Source organism: Lissotriton helveticus, chromosome 6, assembly GCF_964261635.1.
Source record: "Lissotriton helveticus chromosome 6, aLisHel1.1, whole genome shotgun sequence".
NCBI lineage: Eukaryota > Metazoa > Chordata > Amphibia > Caudata > Salamandridae > Lissotriton > Lissotriton helveticus.
In genome coordinates, this window is record NC_136067.1 from 2,064,650,238 (window position 1) to 2,064,674,808 (window position 24,571).

Here is a 24,571-nt window from a genome sequence, read left to right on the forward strand (position 1 = left end):
AGTATACTGTATGCCACTCCACTGCATGGTAGTCCACAGTACGCTATTCCACTCTATGCTATTCTGCTTTACTAAAGTCCACTATAAACCACTCTATTCTATGCCATTCCACTCTAAGCCACTCCGTTCTACACCACTCCACTGCATACTACTCCACTGAATGCCACTAACCGTACTTCAATTTGCTGTATGGTATTTCACTGGCACCACTTGACTGTCCACTAAAACACTCTATGCCACTCCAGTTTACGCTATTACAGTGAACGCTATTCCACTCTACACAGCTCTACTTTATGCTACTTCACTGTATGCTGCTCCACTCTATGGCACTCTACTCTAAGCCACTAAATTCTACACAATTAAACAGTACAACATTATACTCCATGCCACTCCACTCTACCCTATTATGCTATACACAACTACACTCTATCCCACTCCATTGTAATGAACTCCAATCTACACACATGACTCTATGCTATTCTACACTATGCCAGATCATTTTATGCCACTCCTTTCTTGGGCATTCCGTTATACATCACTCTGCTGTATGGCACGCCACTCTACCCCACTGTATGCTATTACACTCTTCACAACTCTACTGTACACCACTCCACTCTACACTATTCCACTTTATGCCATTATAGTCTACTCCACTCCACTGCACGGCACTCTATTGTACCCTCTTCCAGTGTATCTCACTTAACTTTATGCCACACCACTCTACACGAATCCACTGAACATCACTGCACTCTATATAATTAGACTCTATGATGTTCCTCTCCATGCCACTCTGCTCTATGCCACTCCAGTCTACCCACTCTACTGGACACCACTGCAATCTATGCTACTCCAATGTATGCTTATACCACTGCACGGCACTCCAATTACACTGTACGCCACTTCACTCTATGCCACTCCACTATATGCCAATCCACTCTACGCCACTGCAGTGTATCTTATTCAACTATACACCACTTCACTGTACACCAATGCAGTATACACTTTACCTCACCACTTTATGCCACTCATCTCTACACCAATCCACTGGATGGCACTCTACTCCATTCGACTCTACGCCACTCTGCTCTACCCCATTACACTGTATGCCATTCCACTTTACGGTATTCCACTGGGCTTCAATGCACTATACCATAGTCCACTCTACGCCACTCCACTCTACTCCACTCTATTCCCCTGTACAACACTAGACATTCCAAAGGCTATACTCAATGATACTGTCCTTCACGTTACCCTACCACACTCCACTTAACAACACTCAACTGAATGACATGTGACACCACGATTTAAAACACACATGTATTAAAGAATAAAAACCATTTACATTTAATTTAAAAAAAGGTTGAAGGAAAGTTATAGTTAGGAAAACGTCATTTCATCACTCTATACAAACCCAACTTAAACTTACAAATGTTAGGAATTATAATTCTAAAGGTATAGTTATAACTTACATTTCTAATTTACAAGTCAAAAGTGATTACTTACATTTATAATTTATGTACCACCTTCAAATTACTATACAACACGCTCCTCCATACACAGTCTTGACACACACTCACCACACTACAGTAACTATAACTCGCCCTTTCTCAATGCAGTAGTTATATCCTTACATAATATATAACTTTACACCACGAGAAATCATAGCAGTCATAATAACACTTAATCATCTCAAATATCTTACTTACTACATATCTTACTACACATTAAATAAATCTGAAGTATAAATGGTACCCTTACCAGGCACTGCCTCCTGACACTTATTTCCACACAGTTCACAGCATTTCCTGTTTAGTGGACAGTCTTTATCATCCTGGCACTCCGGTTTATCCAGGGGAAGCTTGCACTTGGCCAGGATAGCTGGACACATTCCAGGTTTGACTGGAAACAATATTAGAGTAATGAAGAATATTCATCATCATAATAACTTTATTTCGACTTTTGCAGTCATAAAAGCATACAGATTAAAAAGAAGAATAACACAGTGTAAATTAATACATATATGACTTAAAATCCGGTAATGACTTTAGATTTGCAATGTAGTGCAAAAGTGCCAATGGTAATCACAAATTAAAACAGTTTTCAATTTAAATCCCAATTATCTTAAAAAAATAAATTAATGTAAAACACATTAAGAAAATTAATAAACACTCCAGAATGATACTACTAGAGGACACAATCCTGAGACTAAATGTCAATTTCTAGGAGGTACCTTTGTTTCAGCCACATTGCCTGGAGGAATTTAGAGATTGCAATCACAAACAATGGGTCCGTGTCAGATTTTAAAATTCTGAATGTAACGGTGTAATCCCTTATACCCAAATTCCTACACAGTTGTATAATCCATTTTCTCCTAGCCCATTTGTAAGCCAGGCAAAAGAAGACCACATGGATTTCAGTTTCCTCCTCCACATGGCAACCAGGGCAAAGGAAACCGGCCTCATCAAACCACTTATTTGTTATTGCGAACGGTGGGAGGGTGCCATATCTAAATTGGAGGAAGAGCCTCCTGGTAAACGGAGGATGTATTGTGTCCAAAACCTGTACAAAACAGTAGTGTGATTTAAAATTCTAAAACCCGTGGGTCAAGCTTGTAATAGTGACCACTTGGTTTAAGCTCGACAATTTATAATCTTTCAGCTGTTTAAATAAGATTTTTTTGGGGGAAGCTAAACATGCCTCCTCCGGAGAAACCCATAAGTCCTCCCTGCCAATGGCACGAAAGGAATCTCTCACAAAGGACAGCCAAGGTATATTTCCCACAGCTCCTGGAGAGGGGTTGGCCTAACGGCTAAGGCGCTCGACCTCGGACCTGGGGACCTGGGTTCGAGTCTCGGTAACAACGCCAAAAACCTCCTGTGATTCTGGGCAAATCACTTCATCTCCCCATGCCTAAAACAAAATTTAAAAAAATGAAAGTGTGTCCTCATGTAACGTAACTGGTGCTATGTAAAGCACTCTGATACCTGATTCGGTTCGGGTCCAGTTCGCGCTATATAAAACTCTGCAAAAAAAAAAAACAATAGGAGTGACTTGAGTTCCTCCCTGTAGAGGCTCGATTCAGCTGTACTCCATAGCCGACGCCAGTATAACAACGGTCGGCTCGAAATTAAGTCCGCTACTGGGAGGATACCCAAGTCCATCCTAAGCGGGACCACTGATACTTCTAAGGTATTTATTTTCAGTTGTCGTCAATGAATTGATCTTACTATGGCCCAGAGTTCCGCCCCATACATGGCCGCTGAATTGGGCTGATTACCTTCAGTGCACAACCGTTACGCACTTTCCTTAAAATACCTACTGTTTGAGCAAGCCTCAAATTTGCCTTCTCAATTTGGGGAGCCCAAGACATTTTATCATTTAAAGTCAGTCCCAGGTATTCAAAGATGTGAACTCGTTCCAACGGGATATCATCCATTACGGGGTGAGGATAAGTAGAAGATTTGGCGTTAAACACCATATATTTTGCTTTACTGATGTTAACTAGAAGTTTCCTCTTTTTGCAGAATTAGATAAATTCCCTTAATACTCGCTGCATCCCCATAGATGTCTTTGAGAGGAGCAGGGTATCATCCGCAAACATTAATGCAGGAAACTTGCGCTAACCTATTTTTGGGGAATCCAGATGTTTTGCACGGTACAAATCGTCCACAAGGCCATTAGGGAAGAGTGAAAAGAGGGTTGGCGCAAGTACACAGCCCTGCCGAACCCCCTTATCAACAGAAAAGGGGGCCGTCAATCGTGCATCTTTTCCATATCTCACCCTGGCATAAGTGCCCTCATAGAGGAGTTGCAGTTGCATACAGAGGTAAGATGGGACCCCCATGGTTGATAGGATGTTCCATAACTGGTCTCGATCAACCATGTCAAACACTGACTTTAAGTCAACAAAAATGAGATATAGACTCCCCTGTTCAAGGACCACATGCTTCCAGTGGATCAGCTGCAATCTAAACAACTGATCCACCGTAGACATCTTGTCCCTAAAACCCGCTTGTAATGGAGTGAGTATGTCTTGGTCTTCCATCCATTCCTGCAATCTCCCTAACAGCAACCTCCCATACAGTTTCTGAGGAAAGTCAATAAGGCTAATACCGCCTATAATTTGACGGTTCCAGTGGGGAACCTTTCTTGTAGATTGGGACAATCTCAGCACCTGCCCACGTAAGTGCAATAAATAGTGCTAGAAGATATGGGGCCCAAATTAGTTGCTCATTCTTAAATAGATCTCCCGAAATTTAATCTAATCCTGGGGCTTTATTAGGCTGTACTTTGGTCAAGGCAGATGCCAACTCTCCCATAGCATCACATAGACTTTGGAGATTAAAATTACAAAGTGAAGTGTTATTAAGATTTGGGTCAGAGGGGGAACAGGAATACAGGTCCTTAAAGTACGAGAGCCAGGCACCTTCATCGATATTAGGGTCAAGTGTGGTTCTACCTTCCACTTTCCCATGGTGGACCAAATTCCAAAAACTTTTACTATCTTTTTGATCAAGGGCCATCTTAATCTCTTGCCATCTTCCTGTTTCCCATTCAATTTTTGCATTTAAGAGAATACTCTTGTATGCCGTCCTAGACTCTCAAATGCGGAGACATCGGCTCCATTCAATTCGGTCAGGAGGGTTTGTTTCGCTACCCTACAAGCTTTCGTGTACCGTGATTTCCCAGCACCATCAGATTTATGATTGTTGGAGCCACTCTTAAAAAAAAAAACAGCCAGGGCCTCAGTCAGTTCTTGATGGAGCACTCCTAGTTCACTATCGAACCCGGAATATGTTAGTCTTCCAACTATATCACTAGTTCTCGCTAATACTGAGATAACACTGGCATATATTTTAGACAATAATTCCTCAGATTGTTTTACCTTAATCCATCTGATCCGCCTCCCTCCCTCTACAGTCGCAAGTTTATTTTGGAACGCCTCATCGCTAACTCCTCTTGATCCAGGCCACTGGAAGTCCCAGACCATGACTATAGGGTTGATGTCACTCTCACATCTTTCTCCTACAGCGAAGTCAACCACATTGTGCCATAGCTCCACACTGATCATAATATAGTCGATAACCGTGGTCTGACCAGACCTCTTAAAGGTCAGTCGCCCAGGATTATCACTGGGAAGACGGCCATTACAGGCCCTCAGTGAGAAACTCAAGGTCAGGGAGGTTATCTGTAGGGCTAGCAGAGTCCATCGATTAGTAAAATACATGTTGGGAGGGGGGATTGACCAGCTAGAATCCTCTTCGCCAGTAATTGTATGCATTACTCCATTTAATGGCTCGAAATGGCAATTGATATCACCACAGATTATGAATTTTAAATTTCCTGCCAGTCTATCTAAAAGATTTGACAGACTGACTATCGTTGGAGATGTCCCACCATACCGAACCGGTCGGGAATAAACATTTACAATGGCAAGTTTTTGCAAGTTCTTATGGGACAAGAGGATGCATGTTATATCTAGAGAATGTGTCTCTACTCGTTTGACCTTGCATCCTAAATGTGAGGCAACCCAGATACAAAGGCCCCCTGGCGATCTCCCTATGGGACCCTTAACAGCCCCCTCACAATAAGCCACAAAGCCTGCCCTAAGTTGTGGTTCTACCGCCCAGGTTTCCTGGAACACACATATTTCATGGGAATCGATGTATTCCCCCCAATCTGCTTGATCAAGTTTGGAAACAATCCCCACAATATTCCAGGATAATATTCTTGAGCCACCAGTGGATGATTGTACTGGTGGCCCACCCAATCCCTCAGTTGACGAGTTAACTATGCTAGTGCACACTGAGTTTCTAGATTTACCGGCAGTCTCGAATTTGTCAATTCCGGCTGTAATCAATAAATTACTATATTCGGGAGTAATCTGCGGGTTTCAATAGCATAACAAGCAGTTTCTCTACTAATATCGGCACTTGTCTTTAAACAAATTACATCACCATGATCCCTGACATTATGTCCCAGTCTGGGCACTGTTACCTTATTGCCCCCCACTACACACATGGGTCTAAGTGGCTCTTCTCCATCTCCGTGTGGTAGTACATTAATACTTTTCTGTTTGCTCATACTTAAAACTTGGTGAATATTAACCGTGGCCAGTCAGTCTACTGAATCCAGTGCACTGCATCTGTTATAGAGGGGGACTTCTGGCAGTTGGACACCATTTTCCCTAATTGAGCAAATGTTCTTCCTTACTGATTGTGCCCTCCTATCTTCCACATACTCATAATTCCCTTGATTCAAAAAAGTGTCTAGAGGTGTGTAGAAATACCTCAGGTCCCTTGCCTGTATGAGGGTTTGCGGATTTGCCAATGCACCCCCACAAACATGCAAAACAGCCCTCGGATAATTGAAATTGATAACAATACCATCTCCTGGTATGTTTTTCTGCTTCGCTCCTACCCAGGTCACCCTTCTTACAAATAATATCCTTAAATGCGCCCGGGGAGGAAGCGGTCTGTTAGTGTTTAGCCAGTGTATTGTCTAATTTTTTTGCTGCTCGTATGTTTCCCTTGCTTAAGTTCTGGGACACCAGTCAGAACGGTAACATAGGGAGTACACTCTGGGGGAAGGTCAATATGTTGGTAGGGACTTTCTACCACCTTAACTTTCCTCAGGCCCCCACCCAGTGGCTTTACAGCCGTTGATTTTCCTTTATTAGTTGTTTCTGTCCTCTTATCGTTGGTAGGAGGTGGCATTGGTCGAGGACCAATGCCAGTAGTTACAACTAAATGGGTGCCCTTGGCCACCCTACCACCTCCTTCCCTCGTAGCATTTGTACCCTGTACATCATCCACTAGATTATTCTTGGTGTCATCAGCAACGTTGCTTAGTGAGGACTCAAGCTGCACAAGCTTATTCTCAACTATCCGAAGTCTCGTAAATATAGGTTCCAAGGATGTTTCTAATAGGGCGCCTATTTTTAACCAGTATTGATCATCAATTTTTGTGAGTCCAGTAGTCCTCTTTTCTGGGTTCTGGTCGTTTATCACTACGGGCGGTGGGGATGGAGCCTCCATTTCGGGGTCCACATTTGGGCTTTCACCCGGCTTTCACCCGGTTTGCTCCGCTTAGATGCCTTGGAGTTCTTCCCTTTCTGGTGGGCTCCTCCTCTCTTCCTTTTCAAGATTGCACCCTGCTCATATTGTTTAGAGTTGGCGGATTGGTTACGAACCAGGGCAGTGCCTAGTACAGTATTATTTGGGTGCATTTCCAGTGCTTCATCCCTAACCAATGAAGGGCCTGCGACCTCTTGCTCCTTAATAATACTCAAGGAGTCATTCCGTTGCAGACCTGGGCTCAACAGCTGCAAGGCAGGGAACTGGGGGGACTGGAGGGCATTCAGCGGCAAGCGAGCATTCATTAACCCCCCAGTGACGACCTCTTCGAAAATATAGGGTCCACCGAGAGTCTGCGTTCAGTAATCGCAATCTCGTGGGCTAAAACAGATGATGCCCTTGTAATAAACTGGTCTAATGTTCCTGCCACATAGCCCACTCCAGCATTTTTCCTTGTCCGCTCCTCACGTGTTGCCATTGCTTCTCACAGTTAAGTATAGGATGTAGAACGAGTATTAGGTATGACAAATAATCACTTACTGGGAGACGACGGTAGATGTTTCAATTGAAGAACCAAGAGAGGGGGCACAGCCCAGCCTCTCACAGTCTCTAACGGGCTCAAACGGGCCCGCCCTTGATCCGGGCTTTGCCCGGCACGCGCCCGCACGCGTCCCGTGAAACTGGAGCGGCGAGCCCTTTTCTAGCCCCCGCTAGATGCAGCACAGGTGGGGGCGATTGTGCAGGCAGGCAGGCTCCTGGTTCCTGTAGTGTCGGTGTCCACAACAGGAAAGAAAGTGGCTCAACGTGACTCCCACGAGGCGGGAGCGGCATGGTCTTTTCTAGACCCCTCTAGATGCAGCACAGGTAGGGGCGATTGTGCAGGCAGACAGGCTCCTGGTTCCTGTAGTCCCGGTGTCCACAACAGGAAAGAAAGTGGCTCAACGCGGCTGAAGAATATTGTTATTCATGGAATTAACATCCATGCATGATACATACCAAGATTATTTCAAGAGCATCTACTTACCTGTGGAAAGTCCATTCCTAACTTCTGCCTCCCCGTTTTACCATGGACCACATTGTGAGTTCTTGATAAAAACTATTTAACTTCCTGCACCTCCAGTTCCTCTTACCTCAATCAAAAATAATGTCTAGAAGGAGAACAATTTCTTTCATGCTACTTAAAATATGTTTTTCCATCTTTGTATATACTCAAATCTACCGCACCAGATTTTGGTCCAACCCGTGCGCCCCCTACATTTTATACAGTGCAGTTATCTCAATGTTTCTGTCATTTTTTTTTTTACTTGACCCATGTTCTCTTGTGACACATATGGTTTCAAATAGTTAAGGAGGGAGACTTTTTCAAATGAAATACTAAAGGTACACATGACATGCCAGTATCTATATTTTCCTTGTATTTTCTCTAAGAGGCAATTCAAATTCCTGGTCAAAGATAAAAAACAAAGTCCAGCGTAGTAAATAAACATATTTAAATGAAAAAAATAAATGTATTACATATATATTTTTCTTCCCATTGTAATCACTGCAGAAGGTCTTCATCCAGCCCCATTAATAGATCCTACCTAGACAACAGGATTCTACATAATTATTCCTTGTTTATCATTTGAACATTTTAAACAGTTGCACTACGCTGGACATTATCCATATGGCAAGTTATATGAAAGAAAATGTTATTTTTAAAAAAGTAATCAAGGACCTAAGCTGATGTGAAATTGTATTTGATAGATATATTTTCCATAAAAGAATGTACACTACTTTCAAACAACAAAGTGCAGTACCACCTTCACTATGTAGAGTAGCACAGGTATATGTTAAGTTCCACTTCAGAGACTCATCGGTTGAGATAAGAGGTTTATTACGTTGAAGACGTCAGAGACCCCAGCCAGCTATAGCAAGATCAATCTGAATGACATCCTAGCAATTAACAATAAATTCCAATACATGATGTCACTGCAGGAACACAGGGATGTTATTAAGGCACAAAGATGTACAGGTAAATATAGAATACCACTCCTCCCCCTGCCCTATATTAGCAAGCAAGAGAACTTAAACCCACTGTAACAAAATAAAAAACATAGCTAAAATATAAAAGGAATCATGAGATCTACAAAAGCGAAAGAGTTACTTGCACCTACATTTTTAAACACAGTCTTTGAGGCATAAAGGAGCCCTTTTTATGTTGCTGTCTCACTTCTGAATACTCCTTTGATTCCATATTGCCCAACTGAGCATTACTAGGACCTGCGATTGCTAAGGCATCTTCCACAGGGTGAAATTTGGCCATTCTGTTAAGATTCCAGACTTTATGATCACTTGTCCAGACAGCATTTTTGAACACCTTGATTATCTTCAAGGGATGAGAAACTCCATTGCCCTTTTTTGGGGGATTTAATTTTTCCCCTTACAGCAGTATCCTTCATCGATTTGTGTGCATCATACAGACACATCCTCCTCATCATTTTCTCCTTCTCTCTTTTACACCAGCCTTCAACCATGTCCAACTGTTCATTTACCACCATCCTCTACTCATTTCCACTTCATTGTTGGGAATCCTGCCACTGAATATATGAAACTGAGTTATCCCTGTTGATGAGTGCGGAGTTATATGGAACTCAGGGGCATATTATCAAGGACAGGCGATACATTATCGCCGCTTTTATCGGCAGGAAACTGCCGATAAAGAGGCGATAATGGCCTTGATAATATGCTCTATGAATTTCAATCGAAGCCCATGTTAGATGTGAACACATCTTACATAGGCTTCGATTGGAATTCATAGAACATATTATCAAGGCCATTATCGCCTCTTTATCAGCAGTTTCCTGCCGATAAAAGCGGCGATAATGTATCGCCTGTACTTGATAATATCTCCCTCATATACTTTTTTCCTAAGCTCACTCTCCCAGTTCTCAATATTTGCAACTGCCTACTGCAGGCATTCTTTTAGCACTTCTATGAAGCTCTCTACAACATTGTTACATTTGGGATGATAGAGTTCAGCTTTCCCATGTCGTACACCCCTTGCCTTATGAAACTCGTCCATCAAATTTGTGCGAACTGCACTCCATTGTCCATAGCAGAGTTGCAAGGAAACCTTCTTTCTCAAACAACTCCTCTAAAAACGGCATCATTACACTAGACAAATGAGAAAACATGTCAATACAGATGACAACATTTCTGTCACAAGTCTTGATCTTTACAGGGCCCAAAGTGTCAAGTGCTATGTCTACCCAAGGACCAGTAGCTTGCTCTTTCACAACCATGGGTTGTGTCATGTATTTCAACACCTTATCGCTGTGTGTACAATGTACACAATGTCTTACTTCCCCTTCAATCATCACATTCATTGTTGGCCACCTGTTAGCTGTTCTAACTCTTTCCTTGGATTTAGCTATCCCCATATGACTGGCATGAGCATTCTCAACCAACCTTCTTCTTAATTCATTAGGGGGGCACTAGTTTACTTCCCCTCATTACCAAGCCTCTAACCATGGACAATTCTTCTCTAACCTGCCAATACCCTTTAATATTCACATTGCACTTGCTCTTATCACACCAACCATCTCTAATCATCCTCATGACTGTCTGAAGAACGGAATCATCCTCGAATTCCTTTCTCCTCTCCTCTTCCTATATGACACTGTCTGTAATGAGACACAAATGTATTTCCTCATCAAATTATTCGCCACTAAAGATAACATTACATCTCAAGATTTCTTCTGGATCATCAGAAGTTACATCAGCATTGTCACCTAACCTAGAAAAACAATCTGCCAAAAGGTTGCTGGCACCTGGGATGCATGTCATGTCAAATTCAAACTCCTGGACAGCTACAACCCATTTAAGTATTCCATGAGAAATTAAATCTGCCCATTTTAAAAAAATGCTTCCTTGAGGGGTTTCTGATCAGTTTTGATTATAAAATTTTGCCCACGTGGAACCTTTCCTCAACTTCCTTACAGCCCAGAAAATGGCCAACGCCTCTTTCTCAATAACTGAGTAATTGAGTTCCGCTCCTCTAAAACTTCTAGAGATTAACAATATTGTACTGTGTTCCCCTTTTTATATCTGAATTGAAACAGCACCAACATTATAGAACTCACATCAGTCATCACACATGTTTCATCACTAGTTTGAAAACAGCTCAAACACACCGCGTTATCCAGATTTGCTTTAATACATTCAAAATCTTTTTTCACAGATGTCATACCATCTAAACTCTTTCTCTTTTTTTAGTAGGCTGTGCATACCTGCTGTATTTTCAGGAAATTGCGGGACAAATGTGTTTTAAAACTCAGCCATGCTGAGAAACTTCACCAGCTCTTCCTTGTTCTTCGGTGAGTGGACATTCTTGATTATCTCCACTAAACCTTTCTTTGATTAAATGCCAGTACCAGTTGCAATGTGGCCCAAGTATTCAATTTCACAGAGAGTGTGTTTACACTTTTCTAATTTCAGCATGAGGCCACTGTTTTGTAGTCTAATCAATACCTCACAAAACCTGACGTGATGTTCATCCAGATTAGACCCATCAATGAAAACATTTTCCTGGTATATTTGTATTCCATCCATACCCTCCAAAACCTTCTCCATTGCATTTTGGAAAACCACAGCAGCAGAGATTAATTCAAAAGGCATCCTTAAAAATGTAAAGATGCCAAAGGGTGTAATAAAAGTTGTAAGCACTTGGTATGAGGGATGTTGTTTTACTTGATGATAGGCTGACATCAGGTCAAGAGAAGGAATAAGGTTAGCTCCATTGAGAGAACACAACATCTCACTAACTTTGGGTAGGGGATAATGATCAACAACCACCACTTTGTTGATCTCTCAAGTCAATGCAAAACCTGACTTCACCATTGGCCATCCGGACCATAACAACCAGAGCGACCCACTCCGTGGCTTCCACCACCTCTGTTATGCCATATTTGACTAATGTATCCAATTAAGCTTTCATATCATCTCATTCCTTACTTTTGGTTGTAAGGTAAAATGTAAATTAATTTTAAAAAAGCCCAATTTGTCTGACAATTCTTCTTGAAATACCTTCACCCACTCAGATCCACCCCAAGATACACTCTGACAGAAAGCACATCCTTAACACACACACAGGGATTCTTGCTGGGATCCACATAGAGGTAGGTACAAGACATGCTGGTAAAACCAACTGATGAGAGACTCTCCCTACATTGAGATGCACATTTTCCCTGGTATGACTCTGTCCTTGAACTCATGGTGCCCCGAAAATAACCAAGTAACTCTATAGGTTCACCACCATAGCCATTGGATTTAATGTCAGGCCGTCACAATTTTACCTTTCCTTTCAAATTCTGATCTTAAAAGATCTTGGGAATAAGTGTTACCTCAGTACCTGAGTCAAATGTGATTTTCATACTCGCAGTCTATTTCCCTTATATTTTTTCCATTTTTGTTCAACTTGCAAACACTTGGAAAAGTGAACCTTATGACCACACTTTTTACACATAACCTTCCTGGCAGGGAAATTTGTTTTGTTAGCCAGGTCACCCATATTGCCATACAGAAAGCAACTACAGAGAAAAGTTTTCACTTTACTAAAATGTTTTAACTTCACTAGAACCTTCTTACTGAAAGATTTTGTAGGGAAGTGCAGACGCAGGTATGATGATTTCAAGTAGTATTTATTGTAGTCAACAAGACTAAAGAAAATGACCCGTCTTCAGGCAAAATCCTTTTCCAACTTCTCCCCCAAAAAACAACACCACAAGGTTCCTTCCATTCTCCCGACGTACAGAGATTCCAGATTTCCAGAGAATGGAGGAACCCAACATATCTTTCCCCCTAACAATGAACAATCCAACTTGGAATGAAATAACAAATATGTACAAAGAGTAAAGACCAAATTTATCATAACAGATACATCATAAAAGTAATTTCAAAATATAATCATGAAACTTGATGATCCTGGAAGACGGGGAAGGGAAAGGGGAATTAGTGTCATTATTAACATCAGCACAAAGAGTTTTGTTTGGTTGTGAACCCAAACTCGTTATAGACACGGCAATCTTCCCCTTGTTTTGCCACCTACCATCATCTAATTTGACAGTGCCTTTGTTAACCGTTACCACTTTCTTAAGAACAGAAAATGTGGACTCCCCTTTGGGTAAAATCCTATAACACTTCACTCTCACCATATCCCCCACACAAACATTCAATTGCTTGGAAACAGGTCTGGACTGTGTCTGGTCATATTTGTTTTGTGCCACAACACGTTTCCTGCTTACATCATCAACCTTATCCTTGGACGCAACAAACTCTTTATCACCCATCCATCTTCTCAAAAGTTTAGAGCAAGGAATGCCACCTCTTAATAAGACAAAGAGAGACACACTAGTATCGGAGTTTTAAGTCGTGCGAACGGCCCAAAGAAGTTTTTCAATTTCTGTCTTACAATTCAAACCACTGGCTTTTGCTAACTGCACATTCTGTTTAATGACCCTGCTAAAACGTTCCACTAGGCCATTGCTTCTTGGATGATAAAGTTAGGTTTTAACATGTTTAATATCAACAGAACGTAGAAAATGTTCTAATTGAATTGAAACAAATTGGAACCATTATCAGTGAGGTGTTCCTCAGGAACACCCTCTCCAACAAAAATGTGATTTGAGTAATTTAATGATACAGGTGGAATCATCAGTTCTTACTCACTTGATTTCTGGCTAACGCCTGTGAAAATCAATGAGAACAATGCCATACTCAGGTAAATTGGCAGATAAATACAAAGGGCCAATAATGTCAATAGCAATCGTAAACCAGGGTTTGTCAGGAACGTCTATGGCTTCAATAGGAGAAGGGCAGGTTACTTGTGATTTGCAACTGATGGTACATTCCATGCAATCCCTAACAAAATGCTCCACCTCTCTGTCTAAGGCCGGCCACCAAAAATGTTCTCTTACCCTTCTTTTCATGACAAGCATACCTATGTGGCCTTCATGAGCTAACGTAAGAACCATGTTCCTCATGGCTTCAGGAACAACTAATAGGGATGATCTATATAACAGACCGTTCCTTAAATTCCTGATCACATTCAGAAGCTTCTCTCCACTCCCTCTCGGAAATTACATCCTCAGATTGATCAATAACACAACACACCAATTCGAAATCACCATGAGCATCCTTTGCTTCAACAAACTTGTTGTTGTCAGAAGGCAAGCTAGATAAGCAATCAGCAAGTAGATTCCTTTTTCGTGGTACAAACTCAATGCTAAAGTTGTGTTGCCATTTCGCAATTCTAGGGGTACCTTTCCCTCCCCCTTTAGTAGTGAACAGGTCGATAAGTGGTTTTTGGTCGACCTGTACCACCAAATTTGAACCATACTAGTAATGCCTGAAATGAGTGAGGCCCCACCAACATGCAAGAGTTTCTCGCTCAATCACATAGTAAGAAGGTTCAGCTCAATGCAAACTCCTCGAGGCAAATGCAATCACTTCATCTTTGCCATCTCTATTTTGCAACAGGACTGCATCTGCACCTTTTTGGTTGGCATCAGTCATAATTATGGTTTTGTTACAAGGATCAAATGCTTTATGGGGAATAGCATGGGCTACTTCATGTTTGATTAAAATAAATTCCTTAGTGCATGCATCATTCCAAGAAAAACAAACGTTTTTCTTGAGAAGAAATCTAATGTTGTAAGTTTTAAATGCACAATTGGGAATAAAATGGGAATAAAATTAAATGAGGGCCATAAAAGACCTTAATTGATCTTAGTCACTTGGGATTCTGAAATCTTCAATGGCCTTAACCAGGCTGTATTTGGGTTGCACACCATCAACAGATAACATGTATCCTAAGTAATCCACAGTAGTGCAATTAAGTTTACATTAGCAATGCCAAGGGTGACGCTCTTTGATTTTAACAAAGATAACACCTGGCACAATCTGTTATTGTGCTGACCTTGATCTTCGCCACACACCAAAACATCGTCTTGAAAGGCCATTACCCCAGGCATACCTTTGAACATACTCTCAACCAGTCTCTGAAAGACAGCAGACGCTGATGCCAGGCCAAAGGGCATACGCTTAAATTGGAAAAGGCCCTCAGGAGTCATGAAAGCAGTTAGGAGCCTTGATTCAGCATGTAATTCAATTTGATGATATGCAAATGACATGTCAAATAAACTGAAGAACTTGGCACCTTTGAGAGTAGATATCATCTGTGTTATGTTAGGCAGGGGATGCTGATCAATCCATATATTCTTATTTAGATCATGTAAATCTACACACATGCGCATATTACCATTGGTCTTTTAAGCCAGAATCACAGGAGACACCCAATCAGAACATTCAATAGGTTTGATTACATCACTTGAACACAATCTATCCAATTCTTTCTTTAAGTCAGATTGCGGATCTAGGGGCACCTTCCTTAACTTGTGTATCACAGGTTGAGCATCACTTGATAATTTAATCATGTGTTTGAATCCATTGAAAATACCCAACCCTTTTTTAAACACTTCTGGATATGACACATCCCAAGAGGTTGGTTGGACAGTGTGAACTTGGAAGAAATCTTTCTTCAACATTACCTGTTGTATGTTATTGAGATCAAGTATGATACCAAGATTACCTTGGTCTCCCCACTGGAGAAGACATGCTTCATCCTTTTCTACATATACAATGCCTTTGGATGTTCTATCCCTGAATACAAACTCAGCATTAAATTCACCAACTACATGAATATTTTTTTCACCATAACCAATGGGATGTACACAAGACAACTTGAGAGTTTGCTTTGGAAAGGATTTTTTCCAGAGTGATTCGCTTATGAAAGTGAATGGAGACCCAGAATCTGCCAACATTTGTACATTTACACCATTCACCACAATTGTACACAGAGGTCTTTTCAGACCTTGAGGAATAACACCCCAAATACCATTGAAACAATCCATGTGCACAATAAAGAGGATTTCATCTTCTTCGCTGGATGAAAAATGTTCTTCTGTTAAAGATTCAACATTGTGTACTTTCTTGAATGGTGCGCTTCTTTCTGAGTTGCAGACAGAAGCAAAGTGTCCTTTTTTGGAACACTTGACAAATATTTTATTAATTGCTGGGCACGATATGGCATTAGCAAGGTGATTAGTACTGCCACATCTGTAACACATTGGTACTTTCCCTGACGTAGTGTTACTACTTTTTTTATCTGGTTTAATGTTTAGATCATTAGACCTCTTATATTTTGATTTAACTGCAAACACTTTTTGGCTATGGCTGTCTGTTAAAGACATTTTCTCCATGTATGAAGAAGTGCTTTCAAACCTAGTAGCGATGTCTAAAGCCTTTTGTAAAGTCAGGTCAGGTTTTTAGAGAAGCGCCTCTTGAGCCTTTTTGTTGTTGGTCTTTTCGACTAACTGGTCTTTGATCATTTCCTCTTCGAAAGCTTTGTATTCACAAGAAGAAGCAAGAATGCGCAAAGCACCAATGTATATTGCAGCAGATTCACCTTGTAGTTGAACACTCTTATAGAACTTATGTCTTTCCAAAGTTACATTTTTGCAAACTTTAAAATGATTGTCTAATGCTCTGATGGCAGTAGCATATTCAACCACTACACTGTCACCTTCACCATTACCAAGAATAACAATTTCTTTAGGAATATGTTTTAATATATTGCGGCCTTCATTACCTACACAATGTCGTAAAACAGCATATTTAATTTTACAAGTAAAAGATTCTCCATCAAGAACTTGGAGATAAGCTTCAAATCCTTCTTTCCATTTTTCCAAGTCAATTTCTGGAGAAGCAGGATTGGGTAGAAAAGGTGCTGGTGGAGAAATAGATTGGAACATTGGTGATGAACTAAAATGATGCTCTGTGAAACTGTAAAATTATGTTCACCTCTTTTTTTATTATTAAAGAATATATGTGTCAGATATGAAATTCAATTGAAGAAAATGAATTGAATTCCAATTAAATTCAAATGAGTGGTGTGCGGATCACCCAGATTAGCTCTTGTAAATAGTTAAATAAGAAATGGGTGAGCAGATCACCAAAATTGGCACCATATGTGTGGCCAAAAATGCTTTAAATTCGTTCCAGGCAATGGAATGCCTGTAAATATTTGATTTGGAAAAGGTGTGCAGATCACTGAGATCAGCACAGACAAACTGAATGCCTGACTAACAAAACTGTTGGAGGCTATGGAGTAATGCCTGATTTGAAGATGGCCTCTGAGCATCTGCGTGATGACGTTACGCGCATGACATATGGACGTGGTTTCCGGATCACCGTGAACCGCACTTGGAAGAAGAATGGAGATGGAATGCTAGCATTCAGCGAGGGGCACTCGCGCATAGCAGCAATGGCGGTTTGGAGGGTAGATTAATTCAGGCACAATGGCACAAAGTTTATGACTTTCCATATGAATCCGCCCTTGTGCCTTACCAACATTTAGGAAAGTTGTCCATAATCAGCAGGAATGAAAGGTGTAGTCTCCAGCACTTCCAGGAATCAGCATGGACAGACAAATCATTGGCAGCAAACACTGCACGCGTGGATGTCTTGTTGACTGGCAGCCCATTGCCAGTGTAGAGAAGTGCAGACGCAGGTACGATGATTTCAAGTAGTATTTATTGTAGTCAACAAGTCTAAAGAAAATGATCCGTCTTCAGGAAAACTCCTTTTCCAACTGCTCCAAAGAACCCAAACACCACATGGTTCCTTCCATTCTTCCGACGTACGGAGATTCCAGCGGCCAGAGAATGGAGGAACTCAACAGAATTCTCTTGGACTAGTTTAACCACTGAAGATTCACCTTTGTCTGATTTAAAGGTCTCTTTACGAATGACCTCCACACACGCCCTCATGTGTTTTGTTATTCGTCAACACCTCTTTGAAAGAAGGGTTGTCTTTTTGCCACATGCTTCCTCTGGCTTTGTCTAATGTACACTCCAACATGAACTGATATCTCAGTCGTTCCTTATTAGCTGTATCAAACTTACGGGTAGCAGCTAACCTGTAGAATTCAGTGATGTATTGCTCTACAAATTCCACTTGACGTTGCATTCTCCTCTAAAAAGGATAACTTTCTAAAACAGCCTCAGCTTGGGAAGCTGGTGCAAATCAAGTTTTTTAAGCGGATCTTGTATTCATTTAAGTTAGCAGTATCACTGTAAAATAAACTGTGTAGATGCTCAAATACCTCTTGATGTTGAGGTCCAAGGCACTGCAGCAGAAGAGGCACATTTGTTCTACACTAACAGACGTGCCACACAGCCTTGCATAATGTTTAAAAACATTACACCATTTTTGCAATTGTATAGGAGGTTCACCAGGTGACATAAGGAAAAATGGCGGTGCTGTCATATTTTGCATATTGAAGGAAAATTTTATTATTCAAACAAGCGCAGAATTATAGTAGAAAGTGGGATGCCCCTTATAACTTAGGGGCAGATGTATCATTGTTCCCTTTTGCGATTTCTTATTTGCGATATTTAGCGTTTCGCAAATAGGTAATCGCAAAAGGCGATGTATGTACTTTTTTCTTAAGATTCGCAGAATATTCTGCGTTTTTTTTGCGATTTCTTATTTTGCAATGCAAAAAATTACATACATCAGAAACTTCTATTTTTTTGTCGCAAACGCTGCATTTTTGCGATTCGCAGCATTTGCGAAAAAAAAATAGCTTGATACATCTGTCCCTTAGTATCAAAGAACCTTAGAAGAAGCACTGGTGTCCGGCTTGATACACAAAAAGGGAAAACCTGTAAGAAAATATATTTAAAAAATTCCAAATGTATGCAGTTAAGGAATCCTCAAGGAACAAGAACGTACAAGAATCAATGGTACATCTTTGCACAAAGACATGCAACTGATGAACAGATGAAATATTAAGTAGACTGCAATGTTGAACCAGCCTCTTTTATTTTTAACAAAAAAGCAGATCTTTTTTTTATTTTTTCTACCTTCCTCGGCATAAGATAAAAATCAATGATATCCTCCACCACGTCAATTTCCCACAAACTGAAACCGGAGTACATTAAGGGGAATAAAACGAAAATAATAAACACCACACGTATGCAGTGCGGGTTGAAAGGTAAACACAGCTAATCACACTGATTCATGCCCTGTAGCGTCCCTTTGTTTTGTCGTCTGACTCCTATTTAGGCACACAGCTCATGGCTCCTGACAAAGCGTTAGTCTGTTGCCTGGCAACCAAGGAAGCACACAATGGCAATCATATACACACTGGTGTGCAGCCACCAAAGCATTGGCCAGTTGCTTAGTGACCAAGGAAGCATGTTAAGACAACAGTAGTCACACACAGGTGTGCACACCGCAAAGGGACACAGGCCTAATGACCTGTCACATAAGTGGACGCAGGCAGTCGTGCTCACACACAAGGGGGCATATTACCAAGCTATAGCAATAATTATCGCTAAGCTTGGTTAGCGGGCATTTAAATATCGCCGCGCTCCGACGATTTTTATCGCTTAGGAGCCTTGATATTATCAAGATTTATCTCCTAAGCGATAAAAATCGGCCAAAATGCATGAATATCGCAGAAAAGTCAGCGATATTCATGCATTAGCGAGCAAATGCTCTTAGCCATGTTATCCACCTACTATTGGATAACATGGCTAAGAACTGCTCTGGGCAGGCGTTAGCTTTTGGAGATAATCGCGCTTAGCGCCATTATTTCCAAAAGTTGGTAATAGGGGATAGCGATGTTAGCGACTGTTTCCAGTTGATAACATCTTGGCACGCCCACTCTGCATGTCATTAGCGATAATCATCGCTGACATGCAGAGTGGGCACCTAAATGCCCGCTATCGCCTATTAGCTGTCGCTAACGGGTGTTAGCGACAGCTAGGGAATAGGGCGATAAAATTATCGCCGTTTTAGCGGGAATTTTTCCCGCTAAAGCGGCAATATTGCCCTTGGTAATATGCCCCAAGGTTCTTTAAAAGGCATTTACTAGTCAGACCACATGCCAGAAGTGCACAGTTCTGACTTCACAATGCCGTTAGACATCCACTCAGATTAAAACATTTCCCAAATTGTGTAAATTACCTCTAAAGAAGTAGAAACCCCCTAGAAATCTGGGGTTTTCAATGGTTTCTTGTGACCAACCTGCACACGGAAATGTTTTAATCTGAGTGGATGTCTAACGGCGTTGTGATTTTCAAGGAGGGGGACCACAGGCTCTTTGCTCATCGCCAATGTTAAGTTCCACTTGAAGGAGGCTTCACAGACTCATCAGTTGAGGTAATAGATTCATTATCTTAAAGACATCACAGAACCCAGCCAGCTACAGCAACGTCAGCTAATACCAGAACTGGAACCCTGAACAATCTGAATCACATCCTAGCAACAAGTAATACGTTCCAACACACAATTTCACTGCAGCAACACAGGGATGTTCTTAAGGCACAAAGATGTACAGGAAAATACAGAATACCACAGTATACATACCTTCCTGGGCTCAGCCCTTCAAGCCCAGCTTGGAATGAAAATGTTAACAGATGACAAGAAAATTCATGCATATTTCAGCGCACTTTGTGCTTCATATTGCAGCATTCTTTGCAAAAAGTCAATGCTGGTGAATTTCCTTAGCCTTATTGATACTCAAATAGAGAAACAGATTAGGAAATCTAGCACTTTGGGTTATTGGTATAATTGTAATTACAATAGGGAAACAGTTAGTAGCACTCATTGGAGCAATGCCTGAGCATTTGTTCTAATGTCATCTTAGAAGGGAGAAGTGCAATGCAGGTCAGTTATGCAATCAGATAACGAAACCAGTTTAGCTGAGGCATTGCTAGGTCCAGTTAAAGAGTCCATCTGGTGAACGTTATCAGAACAGGTCTCAAAACATAAGCAGACATCTACAAAGGATCATTCTGGAACTGCCTAGTGTTGGTGAACGTTAACGTTGTTAGACTCAGTACCGAACTTTTTTCTCTACAATGGATGCCCCCATGTTTACAAAAAAGATAGTCTATAATTATTGGCAGGGAGTCTAATAAAATATGCTAATGCAGTTTTTGTGAAAGTGGTCCTTAGAAGGTAGCATTGATGTACAAGCTGGCAGCCTTGATTAAAAAAAATGGGGGTATTAGTTGTCAGGGTAAATCACACAAAAAATGAGTGAAGTAGTTATGTCATTTACCTGAGATAGGCCCGGAAGGGAATAATACCATTCTTGCATACACAAAAATCTTTTCCTAAAGTTGCCTTCACTTTGCCACATTAATGTTGGACACACATTTTACATTTGTGATGCTTGGACTGGTTTTCACAAGAACACCGACCCTGCTGACACAGAACACTTCATGAGAATCCTATCACACTGCCTTGGCATTTGGTGCAAGGCCTCTCACATGCGTAATACAAATGTGTTTTATTAGTCTATCCATATGGCGACACAGCTATCTATAGAAAACATACAATGGTTGCCCAATTACAAACTCAACTCAAGGCAAAGATACTATTTTTAGGTTCAGCATTCAAGACTTCTTATATATACTTTAGTATATACTTATGTGTGTATGTACTTTGTGGGCTATGGAGATCGGCTCTGGGACTTGTCTGCTTCCGCTTACAGACTTTTTTTCTGTTCAACTGCCTCTATGTTAGAAAACGACCAGTAGAGGTCAGAGAAAATACCAGAATTGCTTTCTGCTGAGGCACTTTCTTTTTTTTTTCTGGTAACTGTCTCTATTTAACTTTCTTGATAGAAAATGACCAGCAGAGGTCAGTAAAATACCTGACTCACTTTAGCATTTTTGCTGTCCTTTTGAGACTTCTGGATGACTAAAAAGGGCATCACAGTCAAGATGACCTGAATAATGTTTCTCAAACATGATATATGAGCTATACATTTCATTGCTCTGTGATATTTTCATGTTGTGTATACATGCTCTTTATATTTGATTCTTTTATTTAACAGTGCTTATTTTTGGCACTTGGCAGTGCTTGTTACTAGCACCGGACAGCCATTATTAACTGCTTATATGTTATGCCATTATTATTATTTTAGTGTGTTTTACTATTATTATCTGTTTGTGTTTTATCTCATCCTTTTATTACTTGTGGGTGTTTTATTATTACTTGCTGTGCATATATATATATATATTCACTGAAAAAACCATAGGTTATAGACCATATATAGTTAGGAATTAGCATTTACAAAACCTTGAAAATTCACTGAAAAAACCATAGGTTATAGACCATATATAGTTAGGAATTAGCATTTAAAAAACCTTATTTTACTCACACAAAACCATTGAAATTCCATATATAGTTAGTTGCACTAACTATATATCGCGCACCCGCAATCCACTGCTGATGATGTCACATATTACATCATTCATGACATGGTCAGTGACATCACTGATGACATCACTGATGACATCTCAAATGACATCACTGATGACATCATCCAGTGACTGTGTGTTTCTGTAAAGTTTAAATATGTTTTACATATTTAAGAATGAGTAGATGTAGAAGTGTCTGGATGAAGGATTTAGTAGGTGCGTGACTGACTGTATGAGTGAGTGATTAAATGTGTCTCACTGAGTGCATGGGTTAGTGACTAAACTGTCTTAATTTGTGCATCATTATGTCTGTTGTTCTGTAAACTGCTGCATGTGTTGGTCAGTAGCTATATGAGTAACTATATGGGTTATTGCTGGATTGCCCAAGTATTTGTATGGGAGACTGAGTGTGTGTGTGGCTGGCTGGGAGGTGTGTGACTCTGTGCAGATCAATGTGTACTTGTATCAATGATTGTATAAGAGAGTAAGTATGTGTTAGTATATGTTTCAAAATGTAAGGTGCTCTATGTTTAACTGTATAGATTACAAAATGGAAGTGTGATTGATTATTTACAGGACTGACTAGGTGTGTGAGTAACTCCATGGATGAGTGGCAGAGTGTGAGTGTCTGTATAGGTGTATGAGTGCATATGATAGTGTTGTAAAGATGAGTGATTGTATGTATGAATGATTGTATGGGTAAATGAGTGAATGTGTGTGTAAACATAGGAATCACTGAGTGCGTATGTAGTAACTAGTATTGGTGTGTCAATGGTTTCAAAAATTATACTCTGTATTTAACACTGGGTGTAACAGAGGTTATATTAAAGTGTGAGGAGATGCATTGTATTGTCACATGAATGATATCATCAGTGATGTGGTCATTGATGTCAAATGAGATGTCATCAGTGATGTCATCAGTGATGTCATTTGAGATGTCATCAGTGATGTCATTTGAGATGTTATCAGTGATGTCATTTCAGATGTCATCAGTGATGTCATCAGTGATGTCATTTGAGATGTCATCAGTGATGTCATCAGTGATGTCACTGACCATGTCATGAATGATGTAATATGTGACATCATCAGCAGTGGATTGCGGGTGCGCGATATATAGTTAGTGCAACTAACTATATATGGAATTTCAATGGTTTTGTGTGAGTAAAATAAGGTTTTTTAAATGCTAATTCCTAACTATATATGGTCTATAACCTATGGTTTTTTCAGTGAATTTTCAAGGTTTTGTAAATGCTAATTCCTAACTATATATGGTCTATAACCTATGGTTTTTTCAGTGAATTTCAATGGTTTTTTAATAGCAAATATCATAAGCTGTCGAATGTCAAGTACGTGGTAAGTGAAAACATTTTCGTGTTTATGCACACTGATCTGCTTTGAATGGTGCCCCCACCCCCTCATTTCTATTAGGAGTACTCTCTCTTTGCACATAGTGAAGGGTAGTTAACGCAGGCCTTTGCCCCCGTTGTAATACGTCGTGCCTGCTTCTCTCTCCATTTGATTGATTGTTATCCAAGTATTTACTGTTTTAGAATTGGTTCTCTTTGGTTCATTCTCTATTTACAAACAAACACAGAGTCGCAATACTCTGTTTAGTCTTTGCAGATAACGAAAAATCGTGTAAAAAAAAAAGAAAAGGAATCGAGCAAAATCAGTAGGCCACTAATGGGATCTCTTTTTGACCTCGCTAAAATAGAAACATTAGGAACAACCCCTCATGACAAATACAAAACTAGTGAGATGAACTGAACTCCACACAATGATGGCTGCAAAACAGCTCGGGTCCGCCACCCACCCCGCCCAAAATAACGATAAAGAGCGGCTGCCATGATTGGTTGCGGAATGGCCACGACGGAGCTACGAAATGGTGCTGCTCTCATGCTAACCCCAGCTTCAGTCTGAAACATCCAGAAACACTGTAGACTACCAATTCGATCAGCTCCGGTAGCGCCCCAATGTAACCCGGTAGAGAAGAACTAGCCCTCCCCTCTTTGACTGATGGTTCTTGTTGCCTGTCCCTTCTGTTGTCATTTAACAGAACTATTTAGCCTACTGAAAGGGGTTGTGTTCCGACCGCTGGTTGGTGGAGACATTTTGACTATATTCTGGACCTGCGGTGTCGCGTAATGCGTCATATGACGCGCCGCGTTAGCGCAT

The 24,571-nt window shown here is 40.7% G+C and overlaps 1 protein-coding gene across 1 annotated transcript in view; it reads right to left on the reverse strand.

Moving 5' to 3' along the window:
* Positions 1–24,571, reverse strand: part of LOC144762993 (uncharacterized) — a 110,283-nt gene that overhangs the window by 21,933 nt on the left and 63,779 nt on the right. Inside the window, exon 6 of the mRNA XM_078648306.1 lies at positions 1,759–1,899. Coding sequence (XP_078504432.1) covers positions 1,759–1,899 — 141 coding nt within the window. The remainder of the gene's footprint in view (positions 1–1,758; positions 1,900–24,571) is intronic.